Consider the following 22586-nt stretch of genomic DNA (forward strand, 5'->3'; position numbering starts at 1 on the left):
CCCCGCGCCGCTAAAGCCGAGGGCGGCGGGGCCCGGCGGGGCCGGGGAGCGGCAGCGGCGGGGGAGCAGCACCCGCTCCGCGGCCATGCGGGACGCGCCCGGCCCCGCGCTGCGGGCGGCGCTGCCGCTGCTGGGCGCCGCCGTGTCCCTCTGCGCAGGTACGGCGGCACCGGGAGCTCCGGGAGCGGCACCGGGAGCCGGGGTGCGCGATCGGCGGGAGCGCTGCGCTAGAACCCCGCTTATCCATCCCCGCCGTGCGCCCGGCGCTGCCCGGTGCCGGCGGGGCCGCCGCCGTTCGGGGGGGGTTCGGGCTCTCGGTGCCTTTAATCACGGCCGCGCGTACCGAGAACTGGGTCAGGGAGGACTTATCGGAGCGGCCCCGCGCCGGAATCCCTGATCCCTGCGGCTTCCCACGCCATCCCGGGCCGATCCACCTCGGGGGTTCCCGCGGCGCCCGGGGATCTGCTCGGGGGCAGATCCTCAGAGCGACATCGGTCCCGGTGGGAGGACCTGTCGCGGTGCTCTGCGGTGCCCGTGCCTCCTCCCGCCCCTCCGCACCGCCGGCGGGACGGCGCTGCCGGCGCCTCGCAGGGCTCCGAGCACGGTGCGGAACACGTCCGGGCCCCTCGGCACAGGGTCCTCTCTCGGGCGGCAGGTGCTGAGACACTCCCTCCCTTCAGTCGTCCCACTAAAACCTAAACCCGCGCTCGCTAGCAGCACTCTGAAACCAGCGGTAAGCAAGGCAGTGTATCACAGAATATTTTACAAGTTTTCTATTAGGTTTACTGGACTTTGCCTTTCTCTCCGTGTTTTCACCAGAGCAGTTTCCTTGTGTGATGCTCATTAGGACCTTGCTGAGAGGGGAGGTCACAGCCCCAAGTGCAGGGAAGGACCGTGCCCAGCGGCCCATCCAGGTGCTCATAGAATCTCTGCTTTTGGGCAGGGGGGAGGAACAAAGCTCAGCTGTGGGCTGTGAAGTACTTCTGTGTAGTATTGCACATCTGGTAATCTCTGGTACCTCCACAGGGTGTAACACCTGCTCCATAAGAGCTCTTCTCCTTATTTCTCTAGAGTTTTGTTGTCCAGGTTTGGAAGGGAACCCCAGGAGCAGGCAGCCCCGTGCAGCCCTTGTTTTCCCGGTGTGCCTGAATTAAATCGGAGCATTGCCAGCACCGTGGCCGTCACCACTTCCCTCTGGAGAGCATCCAGAGCACTAAGGAATCATATTGGCTTTGGCTGTTTTTTATATAAAAGTCCTGTGTTGCTTTGCTCTCCAAAGGGGCAGTGCAGGGTTCTCTTCTCCTTACCCTATTCCAGAGCCTGGCTCAGGCAGGGGGTATGTACAGACCAGACAGGCAGATGTGTGGCAATAGAGGGGACACTCAGTGTGACTGTCTGGATGGAAAATTCCTTGTCAAACCACTCAGATGTGACTTCAGGAGCTTTCAGTGCTGGGGACTCTCTTATGCAAGCAATTCCAGGCTTGCAGTCGGTCAGTGCTGTCAGCCCTGTGTTATCTCAGCTGCCTCCCCATGAAGTTTGTACCCACAGCCCTGTGCTGGATCTGCCCTCAGCCCCTCATGGACTGGGGCCAGCAGGTCCTTCTTCAGCTCTGTGCATGTGCTGTATTGCACAAAATCCCTGCACTCACAGTGCTTTGCTGTGTCACTCATGTCCCATAAAGCACAACCCTCCCAAGGATACCTTGCCTGTTCAAAGCTAAAAATGTCCTTTGGCAGCTTATTACAACAAAAGTCATTTCCCTGGATGTTGTTGCCCATTCTCTGCCCTGTTAATATTAATTTCAATGCCTGGACTCACCTCCTCCCTGCTGGGTTTTGCCTTGGCTGCTGAGCTTTTCCCGAGTAAGTGTGAAATGGTGAGTACCTGACCCCATTCATCTTCTAAATGTGATCTATGATTTCTTCATAGAACCTTCACACCTCTCCAGAATTGCCTTTGACGTGACAGCCCAGTTTCTTAATCTATGCCTGATCCCTTTGCTGTCTGTACTTCTCCTGTGCCTTTTTGAGGTGGGTGACAACATCTGATCCCACATGGCAGAACAGGGCTGGATCTTCTCCTGGTGTCTCCTGATTGTGCTCTCTCCGTGAGCTGAGGAGTTGTCCAGTGCTCCCCAGGGAGGCACAGCCCTCTGTTCCCAGCAGGGATGGCTGACAGTGTGCTGATAGCCTGTGCACAGCTGAGGCTGTTTGTTCTTCTGTGTGATGTTACTCTCCTCTGGCTTTTGATCCCTCAGCATGGGACAGTGATGGAGTCCCCATCCCTGGAGGGATCTGACAGCCACGTGGATGTGGCACTTGGGGACTTGGGTTAGTAGCAGCCTCGGCAGTGATGGAGGAACGGTTGGACTCGGTCTCAGAGGGCTTTTCCAATCCAAACCATTCTGTGATTCCATGGTGAAACTTTTTTGCAATGCTCTGAAGTCAGTCCTACTTCTTCAGCCTTCAGCAACCCCTGTGACCTTCTTACTGCTTCCCCTCTCCATGTCCCCGGAGCACTCAGTCCACGTTCCCGTGCCACAGGCTTGCAAGGTGAAGCTGCTGTTTCTCTCTGCCTCAGACCTCAGCTGCTGCCAGAGAAACAGGCTGACTCTGGTGAAGATCAGAGTGGCTCTGCCAGGTGGCAGCAGAGTTTCTTTGCCGTGGTCAGTTCCCAGCAGTTGTGCAGTTGGAGAACAAGGGGCTGTGCCAGACCCACACCCACACCCACCCTATGGCACCTTTACTGGTACCTTCTCCGGTTTTTGTCCTGGCTCCATCACCATCAGGGGGCTGGACAATGGGAAACAGTCAGTCTGTAATTTCTAGGATCTCCTTTGAGCCCCTTTGTCCAATGGTGAAACTTTTGCCACCTGGGACCCTCCTGAGTCCAGTCAGTCAGGTCCAGGTATGTGTCCTGTGGTGTGGAAACATCCCTTCCCAGCGGAGGTGGCCCAGGGGCAGCTGTGTCCTGACACTGTGGTCTGTGCCTGAGGCAGGGGACCCAGGCAGTGTGGAAAGCCTGCAGTCGTGGGAACTCCAGACCTGTTATTTGGAAATAAGATGACAGCCTATCTAGAAGGGCACAATACAGAATGACCGTACAGAATGATCAAAGATGGAAATGTTCTGGATATTCAGCATTTCCTCCCATCAGGCCACTTAGATCTTTGCTTTCCAATTTAATTTTGAAATGCTCTACCTCTAACTATGGTGAGTAGAGATGGATTATGACTTAGTGGAAGATTAATGCCCTGTTAATTTGTGTAGTAAAAAGTCTGTGCTGAAATGTAGAACCTTGTGTGGTTCATGAGAGAGAGCGGGTCTGGGCTTTGTTCTTCAGAGTTTTTAGTTCAATTCTGTTAGCCCGTGGTGTCAGTGGCCTTGTGTTAAATGTTCAGTTCTTTCCATTTAACTTTTGAAGTTGCACTGTGTCTGTCAATGGGTTTAAATTATTCACCAGCCCTCATGAAGCTGGTGTTTAAACTCCTATTCTTCCACCTCTTGTTCACTTGTGGTATCGCACTTGTTCCTCAGTTATCTAGTAATTCATGTACTTGATGCTGATGATGACAAAGCGGTGGAAGCACACAAAACCCATCTTCTTGTGCTGGTTTGTTGGGAATCAGGTGCTGGCTCTGTTCTTACTGCTCCGTAAGCTCATTGCATGGTGTGTCTGCCTGTTCTGTGTGTTTTCTGGCAGTTACACTGAGAACTAAAAGGCAGAAAATGTTGCTTTTTAGGTAAGTTAGGCAGATTATTTTCTTCTCTGAAGATCAAGTCATCCTGCCCCTGATTCGTGGTGGGACTCATCCAAGAATCTGGTGTGTAGTCTCAGCTCCTATTGCAATAACAGCAGGAAAAACATCCTTGAAAACCATGTATGTCTTTGCCAAACCCAGGGAACATCTGCTCCTGGGGTCGCTGGGTCCAGAAGTTGCTTTCCTGGTGTGCCAGTGTGTGAATCCTCCCCCGCCCCTCGGCTGGCTCCTGCTGTGTGTTGGGTCCTGCCGAGCGCCAGCTGCCCTTGGGAAGGGACCCCTCTGTCCTTCAGCGTGCCCGAGACTGCTGTCCCTGCTGGAGGGAGCCTGTGGTGTGTCCTGTCCTGCTCTGCCCTGGCCCTGCCCCAGCTCTCCAGCCAGTCCTGGCGGGACAACCTGCCCGTGGTCCCTCTGGGGGTGCTGGGCTTTGGGGAGGGTCAGGAGAGGTTTGTTAGTGACTGCTGGAAAGCTCCATGCTCAGAGGACTGGGACTGTTGGTGGCCAGGTTTGGATGCCTGGCGTACTCTCTGCAGCCATGGTGTGTTTCAGTTGTTCACTTTCTCCTAATTTCTCAATCAGAGAACGGAATGTTTTAAGGGAATTGTTGTGCTTGAATAAACAAAGGAGTCATGTTCATTACTGGATTAAAGAGTGCCTTATTTTGAAAGTTTGGGAGCACATTTTCCTCCAGCCTCTTTGAGCCTCTAACTCCTTGACAGTCACCTTACTCCATTCCCCGGTTTCCAGCGTGGTGGGAGTCCCAACTTCCACCCCATGACAGTGCATCACCAATGGCATTGCCAGGACTGTCCTCAGGAATTGTCTGGGGAGGGAGTAAACATTTCTTGCTGCATATAGGGACTGCAGAATTTCAGTCAATAGTTGCAAATTCTTCCTCTTCTTTCATGATGTAAAATTGCTCTGTGGGAGGGGAAGCAGTTCAAAGGTGGTGCTGGCTTGAATAGTGGGAGGACGATCTTCCATCATTGTGCTGTTATTCCTCTGGTCTGTAAGCTGAGGGGAGTGTCTTGCTGGCCCCTCTGGAACAGCAGCTGAGGCAAATCAGAGCAGAAATGGTCCAGATGTGTAATGTGAAACTTGGTATACATTGCCAGTGGCTGTAGATGGACTGGTTATGAAGCTGACATGGACAATTTTTTCCAGTGGAAGGAGATGTCATGAATAACCAGGAGCAGCACTGGGGCTTTCCTGATGGAGCAGCAGGGATAAGGCACAAATTCTGGAGAGTGCTGTGTCCCTGAGGATGTGAGTAGGGATGGGGATACAGGCTTGGTGGAGCAGGAGTGGTTGCACAGGTGTTTGTGAGGAGCTCTGTGGGAGGCACAGCGGGGATGTGACACAAGGAGAGAGCTGGAGGGGTTTGTCACCTCCCCTGCTCCGTGGGACGGGAGTGGGAAAAGCGTGGATGTTCCCAGTGGTACGTTCAGAAGGGCCCAGGCTCCTCCCCTGATTCCACAAGAGCTGAGGCAGCTGTAGTAGCACAGGTGCAAGAAACCTGTATTTTTATAGTTATGCTCAATCATCTTTCTGCTCTGTTAACAAAGGGTTCTGGATGGACAGAAATGCTCTTGAAAACAGGGCTAGGGATTTGTATCTGGTTTGTGATTTCTATCAATTTTTCTTCATGAGAAGTCAGCCAACAGCACAGGCAGGTGTCTGAGGAACCTGGGCTTCTGCTTTTGCAGAATTATATTTAAAAGTGGTCTGTGAAAGTCTTCTGCGAGGAAAGCATCTTGTCTTTCCCAAAACTCCAACTCTGATCTTGTCTCTGAACAGATTCAGCTACAGTTTTCCTTCTTTTCCTCTGTGTGTGAGCAGCATTCGGTGGTGCAGCGCCCTTGTCATTCCAGCAATGGCTGTCTCAGTTTGGTCAGGGTGAGGGTCAACCATCCTCAACTCTCCCCATGTTTGTGGGGCTCAGGGGCCCCCCTGGAGCTGCTTGGGATATGCAGGGACAGTTTTGATCAGCTCTGCTCTCAGGCAATCTGCAAATACAGAGTATGGATAGATCTGTCAGTTATCCACTGCAGATGATGTAATAAGGATAATTTTCCATTTTATTTTAGGCTGTGAGAAAGGAAGAAAAACACCATAATGACGTGTCTAAAGCCCCGAAGACACTTGCAATAATCTTAGACTCATTTCCTCAATAATGCTTTTATTTTGCAGTTTTGGTGATGATGTGTCTGTTTTCCTTCTGCTAGATCTCTAATTTATTTGGATCTGATGAGTCTTGCTCCCTGCAGCAGTTCTGGGACCAGGGTAATGTCTTTAAGGAGATATTTGCCTGCTGTGCTGTGTGTGAAGGATGGTGCTCACTCCTGTGCCGAGGGAGAGCTGAGGCAGCAGCTCCTGGCACACCTGCACCCAGGATAAACACGGACATACCGTGCCAAGGAAGTTTATTGTGGGCCCGAGCTGAAGATGAACACCATGAGCTGTTATTTGAGAAGGGTGGTACAGGATGGAGATTGTTGTAAGGGAAGCAAAGAGTGTCACAGAAACAGAAATCAGATTTGTGCTGATGTCTGTCAGCACTTCTGCGCTCCTCCAGGGACTCTGAGATTGCAGAATCATGGAATGGTTTAGGCTGGACAAACCCTCTGAGATCATTGAGCCCAGCTGTACCCCCAGCACTGACAAGCCCACCACTAACCCATGTTTTACTTTTCAACTCTTATCCTTAAATAAAAGAAAGCCCTTCTCCTTCTCCCCAGTTCCAAAAGAAACTGAAGGATTATGGCTAAAATTATTCTCCTGAGTAGAGCAGGGCTGAGTCTTGCAGAGTTGGAGCTGACCCAGAAAGGGTTGCCCGGACAAGGTGCCTCACCTGAGGAGACATGGGGAGGAGGAGTCTGTCATTCTGCCCGTGTCCATCCTGGGGTGCTGTGCCTCGGTGACCCCGGCTCGGTGCTCTCCAGTCAGCTCTGGCACAGCTGGGGTGTTGCTGGTGTGAGCTGGTGACTGGGATGGGCAAGGGGTGCCGTGGTTTGGGAGTCAGCAGCAGCTTTCACGAGAACTACTTTTTGGGGTGGTCAGTCTTCTCCACCACACAAGACAAATGACATCTATGAAAGTCCCTGGGACCAAGATTTAGAAACTTATTGTCTGTGAATGTTGGGGACTTGTGCTGTTGGGGGTGTCCTGGCACCAGCGTCCTCCTGCAGGCCAGGGCCCCATTCAGCAGCAGCTGGCAGGCCCAGCTGGCACGGTGTCCTCGAGGCTCTGCTGTGCCAGGGTCTTGTCCCCACCGCTGTCCCCTGTTTGCCAGGCCTGCAGTGCGTGTGCCAGCTGTGCGAGCACACCAACTTCACCTGCCACACGGAGGGCGCCTGCTGGGCCTCGGTCATGCTGACCAACGGGCGCGAGGAGGTGGTCAAGTCCTGCGTCTCCCTGCCGGAGCTGAACGCCCAGGTCTTCTGCCACAGCTCCAAGAACATCACCAAGACCGAGTGCTGCTACACCGACTTCTGCAACAACATCACGCTCCGCCTGCCCCTCGGTGAGTGCCAGCCCAGCCCCAGTGCTCGTCTGAGCTCCAGAGTGCTCAAACCCCGTGCAGGGAACATGACTGCAGGAGCCGGTCCTTGGGGGCTTTAGAGGCTGTCTGTAAAACACAGCTGGTTTTGTCCCAGCTTGTTTCAGACAGCAAAACACAAACTGTGGCTCTGTTTGTGGCAGAGGGAATTTCTTGCATGTCTAAAGCTATCCTAAAGGCTGGCTTCGATGTCCTACAAGCACAGCGTCACCTCGGGGGCAGGAGGGGTGGAGGACCCTAAGCCACTGCTGGGGACCTCTTTGGCTGATGCGGTTTCAGCAATCTGAGCCTGGGGGGGCTGTGGTTGGTGTGAGCAGCCTGTGAGGCAGCATCACATCAGTGTCACAGAGTTTTGCTCAGCAGGGATGAGCAGCTGTGAGATTCCTGGTCCTAATGAGAGGGAGGAAAAAGGCACTTCCAGGGCCTCTGTGTATTACCCAGCCGGTGCAGTGCATGAGTCTGCCAGGCTCGAAGTTTCGTAATTAAGTTGATTTGGTGCTTTCTAAAAATAAATATTTATACTATTTTTAGTATAATTTTAATTTAATTTTTTTGATTCTTCTTTCCAAGATTTGTGTTTATTCCAGACTTTTTTTAAAAAGGTGTAAAATATACTATTTTATCAGATAATACCTTTTTATGTACTTACACCGGTAAGACATGTTGCAGGTAAGAAAGATGCAAATTAATACACAATTTACAATTATAACTTGAATTCGAGACACTATCATGTAGTTCTTAATGGAATTTGAATGGCTGTTTCTGGGCAGACCATGGGGGAGCTGCTGTGGGAGCCTTGGGCACTGTCACCTCCTGGTGAACCCTGGTACCAACCTCATGTGTGCTGTGGGGCGGGAATAAGGATCATTTGAATGTTTTTCTTGCAGTTGACCATGGAAGGGACACACTAATTGTGGTCATGCTCTAGAAATAAAGTGCCATGGTGGTTTTTCCAAGTTGGGATGAAAGCTGCTATTTCTAGAGGAGCAGCAGAGGGCACATCTGTTGTCCCAGCACTCGGACTTGCAAAACCTCTCGTTTCATATTTCAGTACCCCCAAAAAAAGAATTCTTATCCTGAGACCTTTGCTCTACAGATTTAGGGGAGGGAGCTCATGTCAGTTGGAATTGTACCAGTGCCAGTGTGGTTTCTGTGCTGGCCTATCCTCACAGGGTTCATGTTGTTGGGAAGCTGCGTGGGGACAGCTCCAGGGTCAGGCCCTTGTCTCACACGTGGCCAGTGGCACTTGGGACAGACACCTTGATAGGGAAGGTCTACTGTGCTTTACCTGTATCATCTATCTCCATCTCCATCTCTATCTGTCTCTATCTACCTCTGTCTAACTATATCTCTGTCTCTCTATTTCTATGTCTATCTCTATTTTCTGTATCAAGCTCCTTATATATATATATCTCTCTACCTTTGTGTATATATATATATATATTTCCTTATGTGTATATACATTGTATACCTACCCACTTACCTGCTGACCTGTTTAGTCTGTCTCCATTATGCAAATTCTAGTTTAAAAGTGGAGCATGTGGGCATGAAAAACTTTCCTTTAGGCAGGAGTGGCTCTCCTGGAGGAGGAGAAACCCTGAGGAGGTCCAGCAAGGTGCCCATCCCTGCTAGGTGAGGCTGGATCTTTGTGTCCTGCTGGGACACAAACCCACCCTTCAGCTCTTCTCCATGAAGCTGACCTGCTTCAGCTCAAAGGTTGGATGGGCTTGGAGCAACATGGACTAATGGGAAGTGTCCCAGCCCGTGGCAGGGACTTGGAACCAGCTGAGTTTTAAGGTCCCTCCCAACCCAAACCATGGTGGCATTCTGTGACTGTCTGTACTTACCAAAGGTTTGTGTTGTGAAGGAGTGCCCAGAGAACAGTGAGATGACCCACAGGGTGAGGACCTCTGAGGGCAGAGAGCAGTGTATGGTTTGGTGCCTGTGCCTGAATTCCAATGGCAGAGCTGCAGGTGGCAATGCCTGCCCCAGCCAGCACAGGGCTCAGGGTCAGGGCCTTGGGTGACAGGAGCTGACTTTCCTTTGAGTGGTTTATTTTTGTTTGGTTGGCTTTTTGGTGTGTTTTTTTTTTTTTAACAATGTCTGAAAATCTTTAAAGACAGGTTAAACCTGGATCTCTGCTTTTATATCCTCCTTCTTGTGGGCAGGGATTTCATTGCATATTCTACATTAGCAGGTGAAAATGTCAAAATGCAGGATGAGTTTGCAGTAATTGGGTTTTTTTTCTGTGTCACCTTAGATTTCTTTCCATGTTTCTGCTGGTTTAACTGGGATACTTTCTGCCCCAGCAGGTGACTTGATGTGAGCTTCCCCTGTCACAGCAGGGCTGCAGAAAGCACCTTGTGTGCTGCTGCCACGAGGGACCTGCCCGTGATAAATTGTCCCTTGCACATCCCTCGTTCTGGTTTTCTCTGCAGAACTCACCACCATGCCCTCAGCGTGCAACAGGCTGGTTTCAGGAGTTGCTAGTCAGACCTAGATTTTTCCAGCCACAGATTTGTGTCTCACAGGATTTTTGGGCCGTATTTGAGATCTGGGAGACGGAGTTTATGATCTCTGCCCCCCCCAGTGGTGAGTGGGGTCTGTTACGGTAGAATTTAATTTTAGATTCTAGCCCAAACTGTATTTTTGAAATGGTTCTAATGTATTCTGTAGAGCTGACTAGAGCCTCCCCATTAAGAGAATACAATAGATTTTTTTACTACATTGGAAAGAATATGTAATTTTGCCCCCTGAGTAGCCCAGGAACACACACAGTTCAGGGCTTTTGGAAGCCTTATAGTGGAAGCTTTACAGTGTCAAAAGCAAATGCTGTGTGTGAGAATGACTTTTCCATTGGAGGGAAAAAATCACTTCCTTTTTTTGCTGCCTGCAAGTACTATTTTGTTTATGCAAGTTGGGCCATAACCACCCCGCATTGTGCAACTGCTGAGTACTGCCAGATGTGCTGCTTTTGGTTCACACATGGCAACATGTTTCAGCTTCTATTCTTGGTTAGTCAGTCAATGAACAGTACATTTGAAATTGGATTGCAAAATGTTGTGATTAATGGTGGTGTTTTGCTGGGTTTGGGTGGTCATGAGGGATTGTCTGATTTCCCCAGGAGTCTGACCTTTCCCAGCTGTTGTGGCTGTCCCTAGGCTGATGGTTTGTGCTGGGCAGGAGGTGTGTTTGTGGTTTGAGCTGTGGGGAGCCCCACGACCCCTGAGGGCTCCTGGTCTTGGGGCACCGTGGTGCAGAGGTCAGGGTTGAAGATGGCCCACACTGACCAGAGCACAGGAGCTGCAGCGCTGGTTTGCCCCCAGCCTCGACGTGCGCTCCGTGAGGAGCTGGAAAGGGTCTGAGCAGTTGCCACCAGCCTCGACCTGCACTTGGTCTTTGTTACAGCCAGTAGACTAAAGGATGACAAAGGAGGTTTCTGGTTGACTCCTTCCAAGGAACCCCTCTAGACCGTCAGGATCTCGTCATTCTCTGAGAACTCAGTGGAGACTCCCTGCAGTCTGGCCCAGCCACCTCAGCTTCCAGCCCCACTGCAAACTTGCCTTCTGCCCTGGAGATCTCCCACCTCAGCAGCATCCCAGGGGACCCGTGAGCAGCCCTGAGCTCCACTTTACTCTGAGCAGTTGTCACTTGCAGTTGTGAAGGCTGTGTCTGCCTGTATTCCTGGAGCTGGGTGTCACCCTCCGAGAGTCCTTGGCTTTGCCTCTGCAGTGCTGTGACATCCCGCTCTGCATTCCCGGGACGGCTGGGAGCATCAGGGTCTCCGTGATCCCTCCTTCTCTCCACCTGAGGTCACTCCTGCTCCTGCCCCAGGGTGTCAGAACACTCTCACTGGCCCTCTCTGCCCGCTGTGGTCCCTTCAGCCTGGCTCCCAAAATGGTGTATGGGAGGGAAAGGACTCCAAAACGCAGCGCTGTTGCAGCTCTCCCGCAGCCTGCTCCACGAGTCTGTGCTGATACCAATTGTGCCCGTACACATTGTCAGGGAAAGCGCATCACATCACTTTTCTGTTAAAATTGCAGACTTTTTTCCCTGGTAATAATGGTATTGTTGCTTTTTTTAAGCATATACTGAGAAATTTTTCTCTGCCCCTTAAAATCCTGCTATAACCCGAATTTCAGAGGTTTATGGTGTACAAACTGCGCAAAGTGCACTGCAGTTTATAGACTGTTACATCCCAGGATGTATTGTGTCCTTGTCCTGCGGGCCAGTCCGTGAGGATGCCCTTCCCAGTCCCTTCCCACCAGCCCAGTTCTTGCTGTTCAAAGCTTCCTGATGATTTTCCTTTTGTTACTGTTTGCAGTGGCCTAAGGACAATAAACTTCTATTTTGTTCATTTAGTGTTATGCTGGTTTTCAGCAGTTGGTGGGAAGAGCTGACATGGTGTGGTCAGTGTCTCGTGTGTGTTTGTCTTCACCAGCCCCTGCTGGGGATGAATGAACCTCATTGCTACCGGGAATGAGCCTGATGGGCCCTGCAGGGAGGATGCTGGTTTGGATGGCACAGGGGAAGTGCTGAACAGCCAGGGGACAGCTCATGCCCTGCACTCTACCCTCTGTGAGCCCGTGTGCCCCGGCCAGCACAGAGCCAGTCCCGCTGCCTTACACATGTCCTGGGGGGCAGGGCTGGCTCGGCGAGGCACTGGGGCTCCTGGGGCAGGGGATCTCTCCATACTGTACTTCACCCCTGTTTCAGGGAAACATCAGCCCTGTGGAAACAGAATGAAAAATGTTTAGGAGATCCCAGCATGTCAGTTAACAAGCAGCAGTTCCAAGGAGGCATCCTGCTCGTAAATCCTCTTACAAACCTCCCACGTCACCCTTGAAGCATCCTCTTGAAGTCATTAAAGGAAAAACCTGTGAACAAAATGTACCAGCTTTGTGTTCAGGAAGGTTGGAGTTGTTCTGGTGAACAGATGTAGTATTGACTGGAGGAAGGGTGCTGAGGCCGTTGGCTGCTGCATTTGAGAGCCCACGTCGCTTTGGTCACTCTCAGACTCCAGGTTGTGGTGTGCACGTGGCCCAGCCTTTCCCTGAAGGAAAAGAGTGACCTTGCATGGGGTGGAGTTCATGATTCTTACATCTTCTGCAGCCCTGAGATCCCATTTGAACTCATGGTTCTGAGTGTTGAGGTTTTTTTATAGGTCATATTTCTGGTTTGTTTTATTTGCAGGGAAAGTGCTGGTCGATTTTTATTTTAAAACTTATTTAAAATTTTGGGGACATTAAGGGAATGATGTGTGTGTGTTCATGTGCAAGTGAATCCCTTAGCAGTGTCTTCCTCGAGCTTGATACAGAGCTGGGGCGGTGGTCGGAATGCTGGCCTGAGACCAGGCTTCCTGCTCAGAGGGTGTGTGGGGAAAGGCTCCGTGGCCGGCAGTGCTCTGTTCTGCCTCCTGCTCAGCACAGCTGTGGGAAAGCATCGATCTCAGTTGGTCACTGCTCTGCAGCCCCTCGCTCGTGTCCCTTCCCAACGCCGCTCTCCCGTGTGTCTCCCAGCAGCGTCGGAGGCTCCCGGCAGAGCGGGGCCGCGCTCGGCGGTGCTGGCGGTGGCGGTGCCGGTGTGCGCGGTGCTGCTGGCGGCGGTGCTGGCGGCCTGCTCGGCCCGGGGCTGGCGGTGCTGCGCCCGCCGCGGGGCCAAGCCCCCCAACGTGGAGGAGCCCCTGTCCGAGGGCAACCTGGTGAGCTCCGGGAAGACGCTGAGGGATCTCATCTACGACATGACGACCTCTGGCTCTGGCTCCGGTACGTGGGGTGCCCTGCCCGCCACCGTGGGTTTAATGCTGCTGCTTGTGGCCACCCCTCACGGCAGCGATGGGCTCTGGGTGCTCTTCTTCTGTCAAACCGCAAAAGTTCAGTTCTTTGTTGGAATGGAGGAGTTAAAAAAGTGAACTCAGAAATCAGAATCAAGTGTGAAACCCAGTGCTGCTGGCCAATGTGACATGGCTGATCATGAAAGGTACTAAACCCACCTGGGCAGGTCAGGATGCTGCTTCTCAAATATTTTGTGTTTCATAGCAGAATAATGTTCCTTCAAATTCTTGTTTTGAGCAGAACATCCATCTTTTTAGCATTTTTCCCATTTCTGGTATCTTGCCTACTGTGATGCTTCCATTGCTACTGAGAACTTGTTAAACCAAAGAAACCTCAAAATGAGGTGGGAATTCACAAATTCCAGGTCACTGGGCCAGTGGCATGTCTGGGGTGTATAGCCCAACTTTCCTTAACTAGAACTTTTATTGCAAAATATGTAAACTATGCTTGCTTTTATTTATAAGTAAAAAATGTACAAATGGTGCCTAATTTAATTTCCATGAACTGCATACCTCTGAGGATTAAGTGGTTGTTCTTCCCTAATGCTTTTTCACAGCTCTAGTGAGCAGACTTTGGCTTTATTTATTCTGAAGTTTTAGCTGTTCCCAGCCATCCCTGAGCCAGGAACAGGGCTGGACTTGAGCAGAGCCAGAGCCCTGTGCACCAAGGTGATTTGTTCTGATTTCAGCCAAAATCAAGGTTGCAGTTATTTAAAAAAAAAAAAGGTAAAAAAATTTAACAATTCCTTGTTTTAAGGCCCCAACAAACACAGAATCAAATCAAACCAGGCAGGATTTGTGGCTGGCAAAGCACAGTGGAGCTGCTATAATAATTTATTTTAATTTTCAAAAATTTCAGCCAGAGCAGAGCAACTAATTGACTGCAGGACAGCTGCAGTCTGTATCAAACCAAATTGAGTAGTTCAGGCCAAATTTTAAAGTTTTTACTGGGGTTTAAGAAAGTTTTTTATATGTACAGGGACTGGGAAGTAACATTAAGAAGCCTGATTTGAGGAGATATTGGTTGGGACAGGATTTTCCCTTGATAGTCTAGGAAAGCAAGGCCATGAGTGCAGCTCAGTGGGAAAGGTCAGTGTTGGGGTTTGAAGGTCCCAGCTGAGCTATTTCACAGGTACCTGTCTCTCCTCTTAACTAGGTCTGCCTCTGCTTGTCCAGAGAACTATCGCAAGGACTATTGTCCTGCAGGAGATTGTGGGAAAAGGCCGATTTGGCGAAGTCTGGCGTGGGAAGTGGTGCGGGGAGGATGTAGCTGTGAAAATCTTCTCCTCCAGAGACGAGCGGTCCTGGTTTCGGGAGGCAGAGATTTACCAGACGGTCATGCTGAGGCACGAAAACATCCTGGGCTTCATTGCTGCTGACAACAAGGGTAAGCGGCGAGGCGTGCGCGGCACCGCGGGGCTCCTTCCTCTTAGAGAGCTTTTCCAACCCAAAAAATTCTCTGATTCTATGTGGTGGCCTTGGCAGTGCTGGGATAGTGGTTGGACTCAGTGGTCTTAGAGTGCTTCCCAGCCCCAATGTTGGCACTCACTAAATCCTGAGTGTCTGTCTCAGAACAGCTTTCGCTGCCCCCACTCCCATTGAAGCACCGCCTGAACCATGCGGCTGCCCTGAGCTCCTTCCCGGTGGGACAGCTGGCACGCTTGCTGGCTTGCATTCCCTGAAAAGGGGACGGCTTTCCCTAGCTAATATTTTTAATAATCTTGCTTCCTCTGGGTAGATAACGGGACGTGGACTCAGCTCTGGCTTGTCTCTGAGTACCATGAGCAGGGCTCCCTGTTCGACTACCTGAACCGGGGCACGGTGACGGTGGAGGGCATGGTCCGGCTGGCGCTGTCAGTGGCCAGTGGCCTGGCCCACCTCCACATGGAGATCGTTGGCACGCAAGGCAAGTGCTTCCCTCCCACTTTTACTTCAAGTATTTTGAGGAGCTTCAGTGTTCTCAAAAACATTTATGGGTGACGTGATATCGTGAAGTGTTTCCTAAACTGTTAACACCAGGGGGAACAGTGTGAGTGGTGCAGTATAGACAGGGAACAGGGACCTTACCTTCCCACTTCCATTGTCTGCACGCCTTTAAATAGGTGCCTATGGAAGCAGCTCTGCTAAAGGGGAATGAGCACCAATGAAGGAAAAATTTCTTCATGGAAAGGTTTATCCAGCCCTGGCACAGGTTGCCCAGGGCAGTGATGGGGTCACCATCCCTTAAAGGGACTTAAAATCTGTGTGGATGTGGCACGTCGGGACATGGGTTAGTGGTGGCCTTGTCAGTGCTGAGGAATGGTGGGACTTGGTGGTCTTAGATGGTTTTTACCACCCAATCCATTCAGCGATTCTGTAATTTTCCAAATTAATTTGGAGGGTGAACTTCCAGTTTCTCTTTCTGTGTTTTATTCCTGAAATACAGCTATTGAAACAAAAATGCCCTTAAAGCTTTCTTTTGAAGTTGACATCATTTAGCAGAGCTTCACTTGGTTCAAAATAGGCCTCAATATTTTTATAGGGTATAGTAACAAAAGTGACTAAAACTGTTTTCACGTCCTTGCTCATGATATTAAAATCCAGGCTGTTGTTATCAAAATTGGAGGCGGTTTCTCTCACTGTGAACAGGGAAGCCAGCGATCGCGCACCGGGACCTGAAATCCAAGAACATCCTGGTGAAGAGGAACGAGACCTGCGCCATTGCCGACCTGGGCCTGGCGGTGAAGCACGACTCGGTGCTGAACACCATCGACATTCCCCAGAACCCCAGGGTGGGCACCAGGAGGTGGGTGAGGCAGCTGCAGCTGCCGGCCTGGCTCCGTGGGGATGGCTCCTCACAGCCCTGCCCTCCACCAGTGATGTCCCCTCCGCTCTTGGCATCGGGCAGGGATGGCCGCAGCCCTGTGGGGTGGGTGGGGGAGGAGGTTGCAGACCCTGCTGTGGAATGGAGCTCTCTGCCCCACGTGGGGCATCATGTGTGGGTCACCCTGGTCACCCCCAGTGCTGTGGGCCTGGGCAGGGCACGGCTGCCAGCACCATGAGGGGTCATGGGGCCCTGGCATGTGGCAGCACAGCTGTGGCCTTTTGTAGGAGCTGCCCCAGCAAACTGACCCTGTGTGCCCTAAAGGTACATGGCCCCCGAGATCCTGGACGATGCGATGAACATGAACATCTTTGAGTCCTTCAAGCGTGCAGACATTTACTCTCTGGGGCTGGTGTACTGGGAGATAGCCCGGAGGTGCTCCGTTGGAGGTGAGGTTTTGGCCTTTCATCCAATCCCAGCTTGGTTTGGGTTGGAAGGGCCATTAAAGCTCATCTCGTTCCACCCCCTGCCATGGGCACCTACACAGTAAATCTTCCCTAGGAATCACTGAGGAATACCAGTTGCCTTACTACGACCTTGTGCCTTCTGATCCTTCGATAGAAGACATGAGAAGGGTTGTCTGTGAACAGAAGCTCAGACCAAGTATTCCAAACCAGTGGCAAAGCTGTGAGGTAAAAGCAGTTTTCTAGTTTATTCTAGGTGTATTTTGTAGGGTTTTTTCCTAGTTTTATTTTGTTATTTATATTTTCAAGTTTAAATTAAGACAGAATTTTGGAGTGAGAGATAGGGCACACAATGCTCAGCTTCTAGCTTCTCGTGAATTTAGAAGCTTCATATGTCTAGTTCTCCTTCAGATCAATACAGAGCAAACTCTTTGCACCAAGTGCTCAACTCTGTTCAAGGCAGGTCTTAACTGATGCTGCTGCTGTTGTGTCACTGTTTCAGAGAGCTGCCCTTTATCTCCCTGTCTTAAAACCAGAAAGCAGCGGGTGGTGGTTGTATCCCTGGCTATGGTTTGTCCTGCTGCAGGCGCTGTGGTTGCGTCCCTGTGGTGTATTCCGGGGTGCTGTGTTTGTCCTGCTGCACGCACAGTGGTTGTATCCTGGCTGTTTCTGCCCCGCTGCAGACACTGGTTGTATCCTGGGTGCTGTTTCTGTGCCCTGCAGGCGCTGCGGGTGCTGGGCCGGGTGATGCGGGAGTGCTGGCGTGCCAGCGGTGCCGCGCGTCTCACCGCGCTGCGCGTCAAGAAGACGATCTCGCAGCTCTGCGTGCACGAGGACTCCAAAGCCTGACAGACCTCCCCGTGGGACGAGAGGGGAAGGCATTCTGCTGTTCATCTTTCCACATGTGATAGTATTTTTGTTTCTGGTCTACCTCAGACGATGTGGTTCCTTCCGTACTGCAGTGCCCGAGGCAGAGCACCGACCTCGAGTGCTGCGTTCGGCCGTGGGGCGAGGCAGCTCGGGACTCGTAGCTGGGGTTTGGTACAGCAAGTCCGTGACTTGCTTTGGTTTTGTGAGTAAATCGGACACCAGTGAATTGCAGGAAGGAGCTTAAAGCCTCATGACAGTGTAGAAATACCTTCTGCTGTTGTGCTTTTCCTCCTTGTCACACCCCAAGCGTCCTGGAAATGTCTGGTGTTGGTTAAAGCTTGTTTGTCAGGGAAACCTCATGTTCTGTTCTCAAACCAAGTAAAAGACCAAATTAACCCAGCTTTTTACCTGTTTTTTTTGCAGGAATGTGAAAAGGGGTTGTCAGTAAATGCATTTTGAATTACTTTATTTATAATTACCTAAGTAATTAAAACTATGGAAATTCCACTAAGTGTGTACATTGTGAACAAAACCACTGAGTCAGTTCCCTATTAACATTTATTTTTATAGTCTCAATTTCGCATACAATATTGTGGTAAAAATTTGAGTTGTTCTGCTCTGTCTTTTGTTCATTGAACAGATCAATCAAGGGACAACTTTTCTTTTTAACTGTTAGTAGGAAAAATAATAGAGGCAATATGTTTCTGTTAGCTATGTAGGGATGCAACAGGAGAAATTCTACCTAAACTGAGAAAATATTTGTTTTTAGCAACATCTTTCCAATCACTGGTAACAATTTTTTAGTGCCTTCTGATGTATTGGGGGAAGCTTTAACAAAAGCCAATGCAGCCTGTTCAGAGGTTTCTTACAGAATTCTGTAACAGCACCAGGCTGGTGATGAATATTAACATTTCTGCTCATGTTTCCATAATACTACAAGCCAGCAAAGTGAGTTGTTGTATTAAAATTCACCAAAGTTTTGGCATTATGTGAATTTTGCCACACTCCATGGCCCACATATTTGAATACAATGTTTGAATATTTTTAATGGGCAAAATTATATATTTCATAGTCTTATGGTTTTTCTAATGTTTCTAAATCCAGCTGGCTCACAGAAATTAAGCCCAAAGATGTTTCCAGAATAGCAAAGCTTTGCAGAAATATGATGTGGCCCCTGCAGCTCTGTGGCAGGCAGCTGTTGGCTGATCACAGTGAGTCAGATCAGTCTTTGGGGCAAAATCTCTTGACCTGAGCGACTGTGGGGGAGAATGAGTTCAGCCTTTACTGAGTGCGGTGGTCAGTAGTGCCATTACACCGGGTTTCATCCTGAGTGCTCATCTTCAGGACATTGTGGATACTTGGTGGCTGTAAATTGCCCGTAAATAGGCTTTGATGCAATTTACCTGTTTGCACAGGGTTTAGTCACTCCTGCTTTTGTTAAACAACAGGGCTTTGTGTGGTCTGCAGCCGAGCAGTGGAGCGTATTTCCCCAGAGCTGCTGGCAGGTTTTGCCCCAGTGTGGTTTCTCAGATATAATCAAGGTTGTCTTAGAGATTCAGGGAGGACTTGACAGGGCTTGGAGCAACCTGGTCTAGTGGAAGGTGTCCCTGCCCAAGGCAGGGAGGTGAAAGGAGACAATCTTTAAGGTCTCTTCCAACCCTAACCATTCTGGGATTCTAAGATTCAATTCTTATGTGCTTCAGCTGCATGAACTATCCCGTGGAGCTCAGTGATGTGACTTTGTAGGCTGCATGATCCAAATTTTGGCAGCTGCATGATCCAAAGCCTGGTGCTGACTTGACTAGCAAAAAAATTTGCAAACCTAAGATCCAGCATCTGTTCTTGTAGTATGTAACTTGAAAAAAAATCCTTATCTTAAAAAGGAAGAATCAAAGATTTATTTTTTAAAGTGGGAAAGGAGTTTCAGTTTTCAGTTCCCCACCCCGAGTCTCTGAAAAATGTTGACCAACCCGGTAATTTGAACAAGACCCTTTTGGTGCCTGGCTGGGAGGTGTGGGTGGAGGATGCTCAGGCTCGGCTGCTCCTCACACAGGTCACAGTTGCAGATCCAGAAATGCTTTAACTTTTTCCCTGGAAATATCTCTTTGCATCAGACATTATGGTCTGTTTACCCTGGCTTTTCGCCTAACTCAGTGTTTTTGCACTGGTTTTGTTTTCTTTTTTGTTGTTGAGAGGTGAATGTACATTTTGATGAACCAGAGTTGAACATAACTGAGCCAAGGGGCAGATGTTGTTGTATTGAGCTCTGAAATGTTTGTAAACTCTACACTCCTTTAGAAAAACCCCGAAGAACCCTTGTTTTAGTGGCCTTTCCCCTCCATGTGGGTTTGTCCTGTTCTAATTTAAGCACAGAGGTTATGCCAAGACACTTCTGTGCAGTTTAGGGAGGCTTCGGTTTCCTCAGAGATTACAATGTTCCTGATAATCTTCACTTAAAGCACAAGTTCTTAAGCTCATGAAAATTTTCAAGGTCAAGGATGCTCAAAACCTGTCACCACATTCAGCCTCCTAATTAATGCTTCTAGTTTGGGGGAGTTACCAATATTTTATAATTTGCTTCTAATAACAATCTAAAGTTTAATGCAGGGATTATGGACTGAAAGGGAAAGTTAATTAATGTTTCCTGTAGCACCTAATTTTTTTGTGTTGCTTGAACTGCTGCCCCCAGACACTCCTTTAGAAATTCAGGCTGTAATGTCCTCTGCACTTTCCTACTTTTATAATTTGCACTTAATCAAGCCATGCCCTCATGTGACACTATAAAGAATCCTGCAATATTTTAGTCACTGCTATGTCACTTCTTTGCTTGGTACTAGATTCAGGAATTATAAATAAATTTGTTTAGAAATATTCCCAGTCCCTACAACGGGTCTGAACTTTGAGCAGGGCAAGTTCTTCTTCTCAGTCCCCGTCTGCCCGGAGCTCCTGTGCCAAGGGTGGGCTTGAGGCTGTCCCCAGCTCCCCCTTGTTCATGGGAAGGAGGTGTTTGGGTTTCATCCCTTGCCTGGGGACGGTATCACAGGACAGGGACGGGGGTGGCACTGGGGCTGCTGCCCGGGGCGGTGCTTCCGCAGGACTCTGACCGCGGAGGTGTGGGGCTTGTGCCCCTCCTTCGGCCGCACCGACAGCGGGGCACAAGCCCGTTCCTGTGCCCAGGAAGGTTATGGTTCGGTGGGGGTCTGTGAGGCTGTCCTTGGGGTGTCCTTGGGGTATCCTTGGGGGGCCCTGGGCCAGCACCTGGGTACCCCCAGCAGCACTGAAAACACGTCCCCTCCTCTGCCCTTGGCTGTGCAAGCCGCGTGTCTGTGATTCCAGGGATCGTCCCCACGGGCTGTGGTACCCCAATCCCCCCCAAGCTTTTAGGGAAAGATGGCCATGTTCTGCTCTAACAGGCAGAACAATTTATGAATGTACAGGGAATAAGTATAGAGGTACAATATATTTCTACAGAATAAAAGAAATGTGCAATAAATTGTAACTTACACTGAATGTATTTTTGGCATAAATGGACCAGATGTATTTTGAATGTAGCTATGACATTGTGTCTAAACCTGCTGTGATTCTCAGTCCCTAAGAAAAACGTCATGTTTTGTCAATCTACAAACCACTTCCTCAGTTGTCTGTTTTTAAAAGAAGCATTAGTATTTTATCTGGAACACCGTAATATTTCTGAACTAAGTATAGCAGTGCAGCGCTCGACTTCAACCCTCGTGTTGTGAAATATCTGATCTGTGTACACTGCAGAGTTATTTTTAAAACTATTGCTAACGTTATTGCTTGATATTGCAGCTGCCTGGTTGTAAAACAATGGTTTAGCTGTTGTATTTTGTATGCGGATTTGGGGAAGATGTGGCAATTTTAATAAATTCAGCATACTCTGCCCTTGTGTTCCCGTGGCCTGAAACTGTTCTTATGTTCATTCTGTGAGGGGAGAAGGGTTGAGCCTGCTCTGCTTGAACCTTTAGAAACCTTCACTCGTGGCTCTTGCACCCACACCAATGTGAGCTCTCACTGAGCTCCCTTTCATACGAGACTCCCTGATCCTGCTCTTCCAGCTATTGAGATTTTCAGTAATGTAAACCTGAGTGGGACCAGCTCACCCTGAGCACCTCAGTTCTGGAGTCTGTATGTTTGAAAATTCCCCTGACACAGCCATAATCTGGGAATTTAAGTCAGGCTTTATTTAAATTTAAGGTGTGTCAAAATGAAATCTGCCATGCTGTGACCCAAGAAACTTCTGTGGCTTTTAAAGGATACCGTGGGCTTTTATTTTTTTTCTTAGAAAGACCTTTGTGTTACAGCAATTACTTGTGAACTCTCTGGTCCCTACACATCTCCAGGAAGGTGTCACTGTCACGGTGCTGACTGTGCAGGTCCTGGCTGTCGGGCTCTGGAGCGGGTCCCGATGGAACGGCAGCAGCCAGTGGCTCATTGGCGAACATCGGCTGCCATCCCCCGGCCACCGCCGCGCCGGGTGTGTGTCTGTCGCACAGGAGAGCTGCTTGCTGCTCTTCCAGCAGCCTGCGAAATTCCTGCCTCCCGGGAGACATTCTTTTCCAGCACACTTGGGTGGAGGAGCAGCTACCGCTGTGAGCCAGGTGGGTGCTTCTGTCCGTGGATGCTGTGCCCCGACAGCGGCATCCCAGCCCTGCGGCAGCAGCGCACCAGGGCCGTCACCTGGGGAGAGGTGTTCGTGAGACACCTCTCGGTGAAGGGTCTGGGTGTGAAACCGAAAGGGCTAGTTCTTCAATTTTTTGTTATTAAGTAAATCAGCTCCGCAGAAGCCACTGGTGTACACTTGGTAGCTAAGGAGAGGAGCCAGCTCCTGAGCCCCTGAGGGCTGGTGTCCCACAGAGGATGACTCCTTCCTTCTGCCCGAGTAAGGTGATTGTGGGCAGAAACCCTGCAGGCATTGCAGCCTCGGAGGGGTGAGTGTTCCACCCCTGGAAGCGTTCAAGGCCGGGTTGGACAGGGCGTGGAGCAACCTCGGCTACTGGAGGGCGTCCCATCACTCCAGCCCTGACACGGAGCTAGCCCCGTGCCAGGGAGAAGGCTGGGGCAGCGCATCCGTGTGATCTCCGCGGACATGTGGGAGCCGCTGCTGGGCTGCCCTCTGCCTCTGGCTCGGCTCCGAGCAGCTCCGAGCCCGGCCGGGGAGGAGCGGGCAGGCTGGGAGGGACGGGTGCGTGGGGGTGTGGGGGTGTCTGGTGTGGTGTGGGGTGCGTGCCGGGGGTGTGGGGTGCGTGCCGGGGGTGTGGGGTGCGTGTCGGGGA

General features: G+C 50.4%; 1 protein-coding gene across 9 annotated transcripts; it reads left to right on the top strand.

The window, feature by feature from the left end:
* Positions 1 to 77: 77 nt before the first annotated feature.
* On the top strand, positions 78 to 21193 carry ACVR1C (activin A receptor type 1C). Of its 9 annotated transcripts, none has more exons than XM_042040598.1 (9): positions 78 to 158; positions 7056 to 7286; positions 12842 to 13087; positions 14312 to 14542; positions 14894 to 15061; positions 15784 to 15940; positions 16283 to 16407; positions 16520 to 16650; positions 17146 to 21193. In XM_042040598.1, exons 1-9 carry the CDS (start codon positions 86 to 88, stop codon positions 17269 to 17271), a joined length of 1488 nt encoding a protein of 495 aa, XP_041896532.1. In that variant the 5' UTR covers positions 78 to 85; the 3' UTR covers positions 17272 to 21193. The 9 variants fall into 9 exon arrangements, 8 of the variants coding, with proteins under 8 accessions (XP_041896532.1, XP_041896533.1, XP_041896531.1 ...); XM_042040599.1 differs by having other exon boundaries at positions 12845 to 13087; XM_042040600.1 differs by lacking the exon at positions 78 to 158 and adding an exon at positions 182 to 2033.
* The last annotated feature ends 1393 nt before the right edge of the window (positions 21194 to 22586 follow it).

Source organism: Corvus kubaryi, unplaced genomic scaffold, assembly GCF_017639235.1.
Source record: "Corvus kubaryi isolate FWS band 111438036 unplaced genomic scaffold, C.kubaryi_AGA036_p1.0 37396, whole genome shotgun sequence".
Lineage (NCBI taxonomy): Eukaryota > Metazoa > Chordata > Aves > Passeriformes > Corvidae > Corvus > Corvus kubaryi.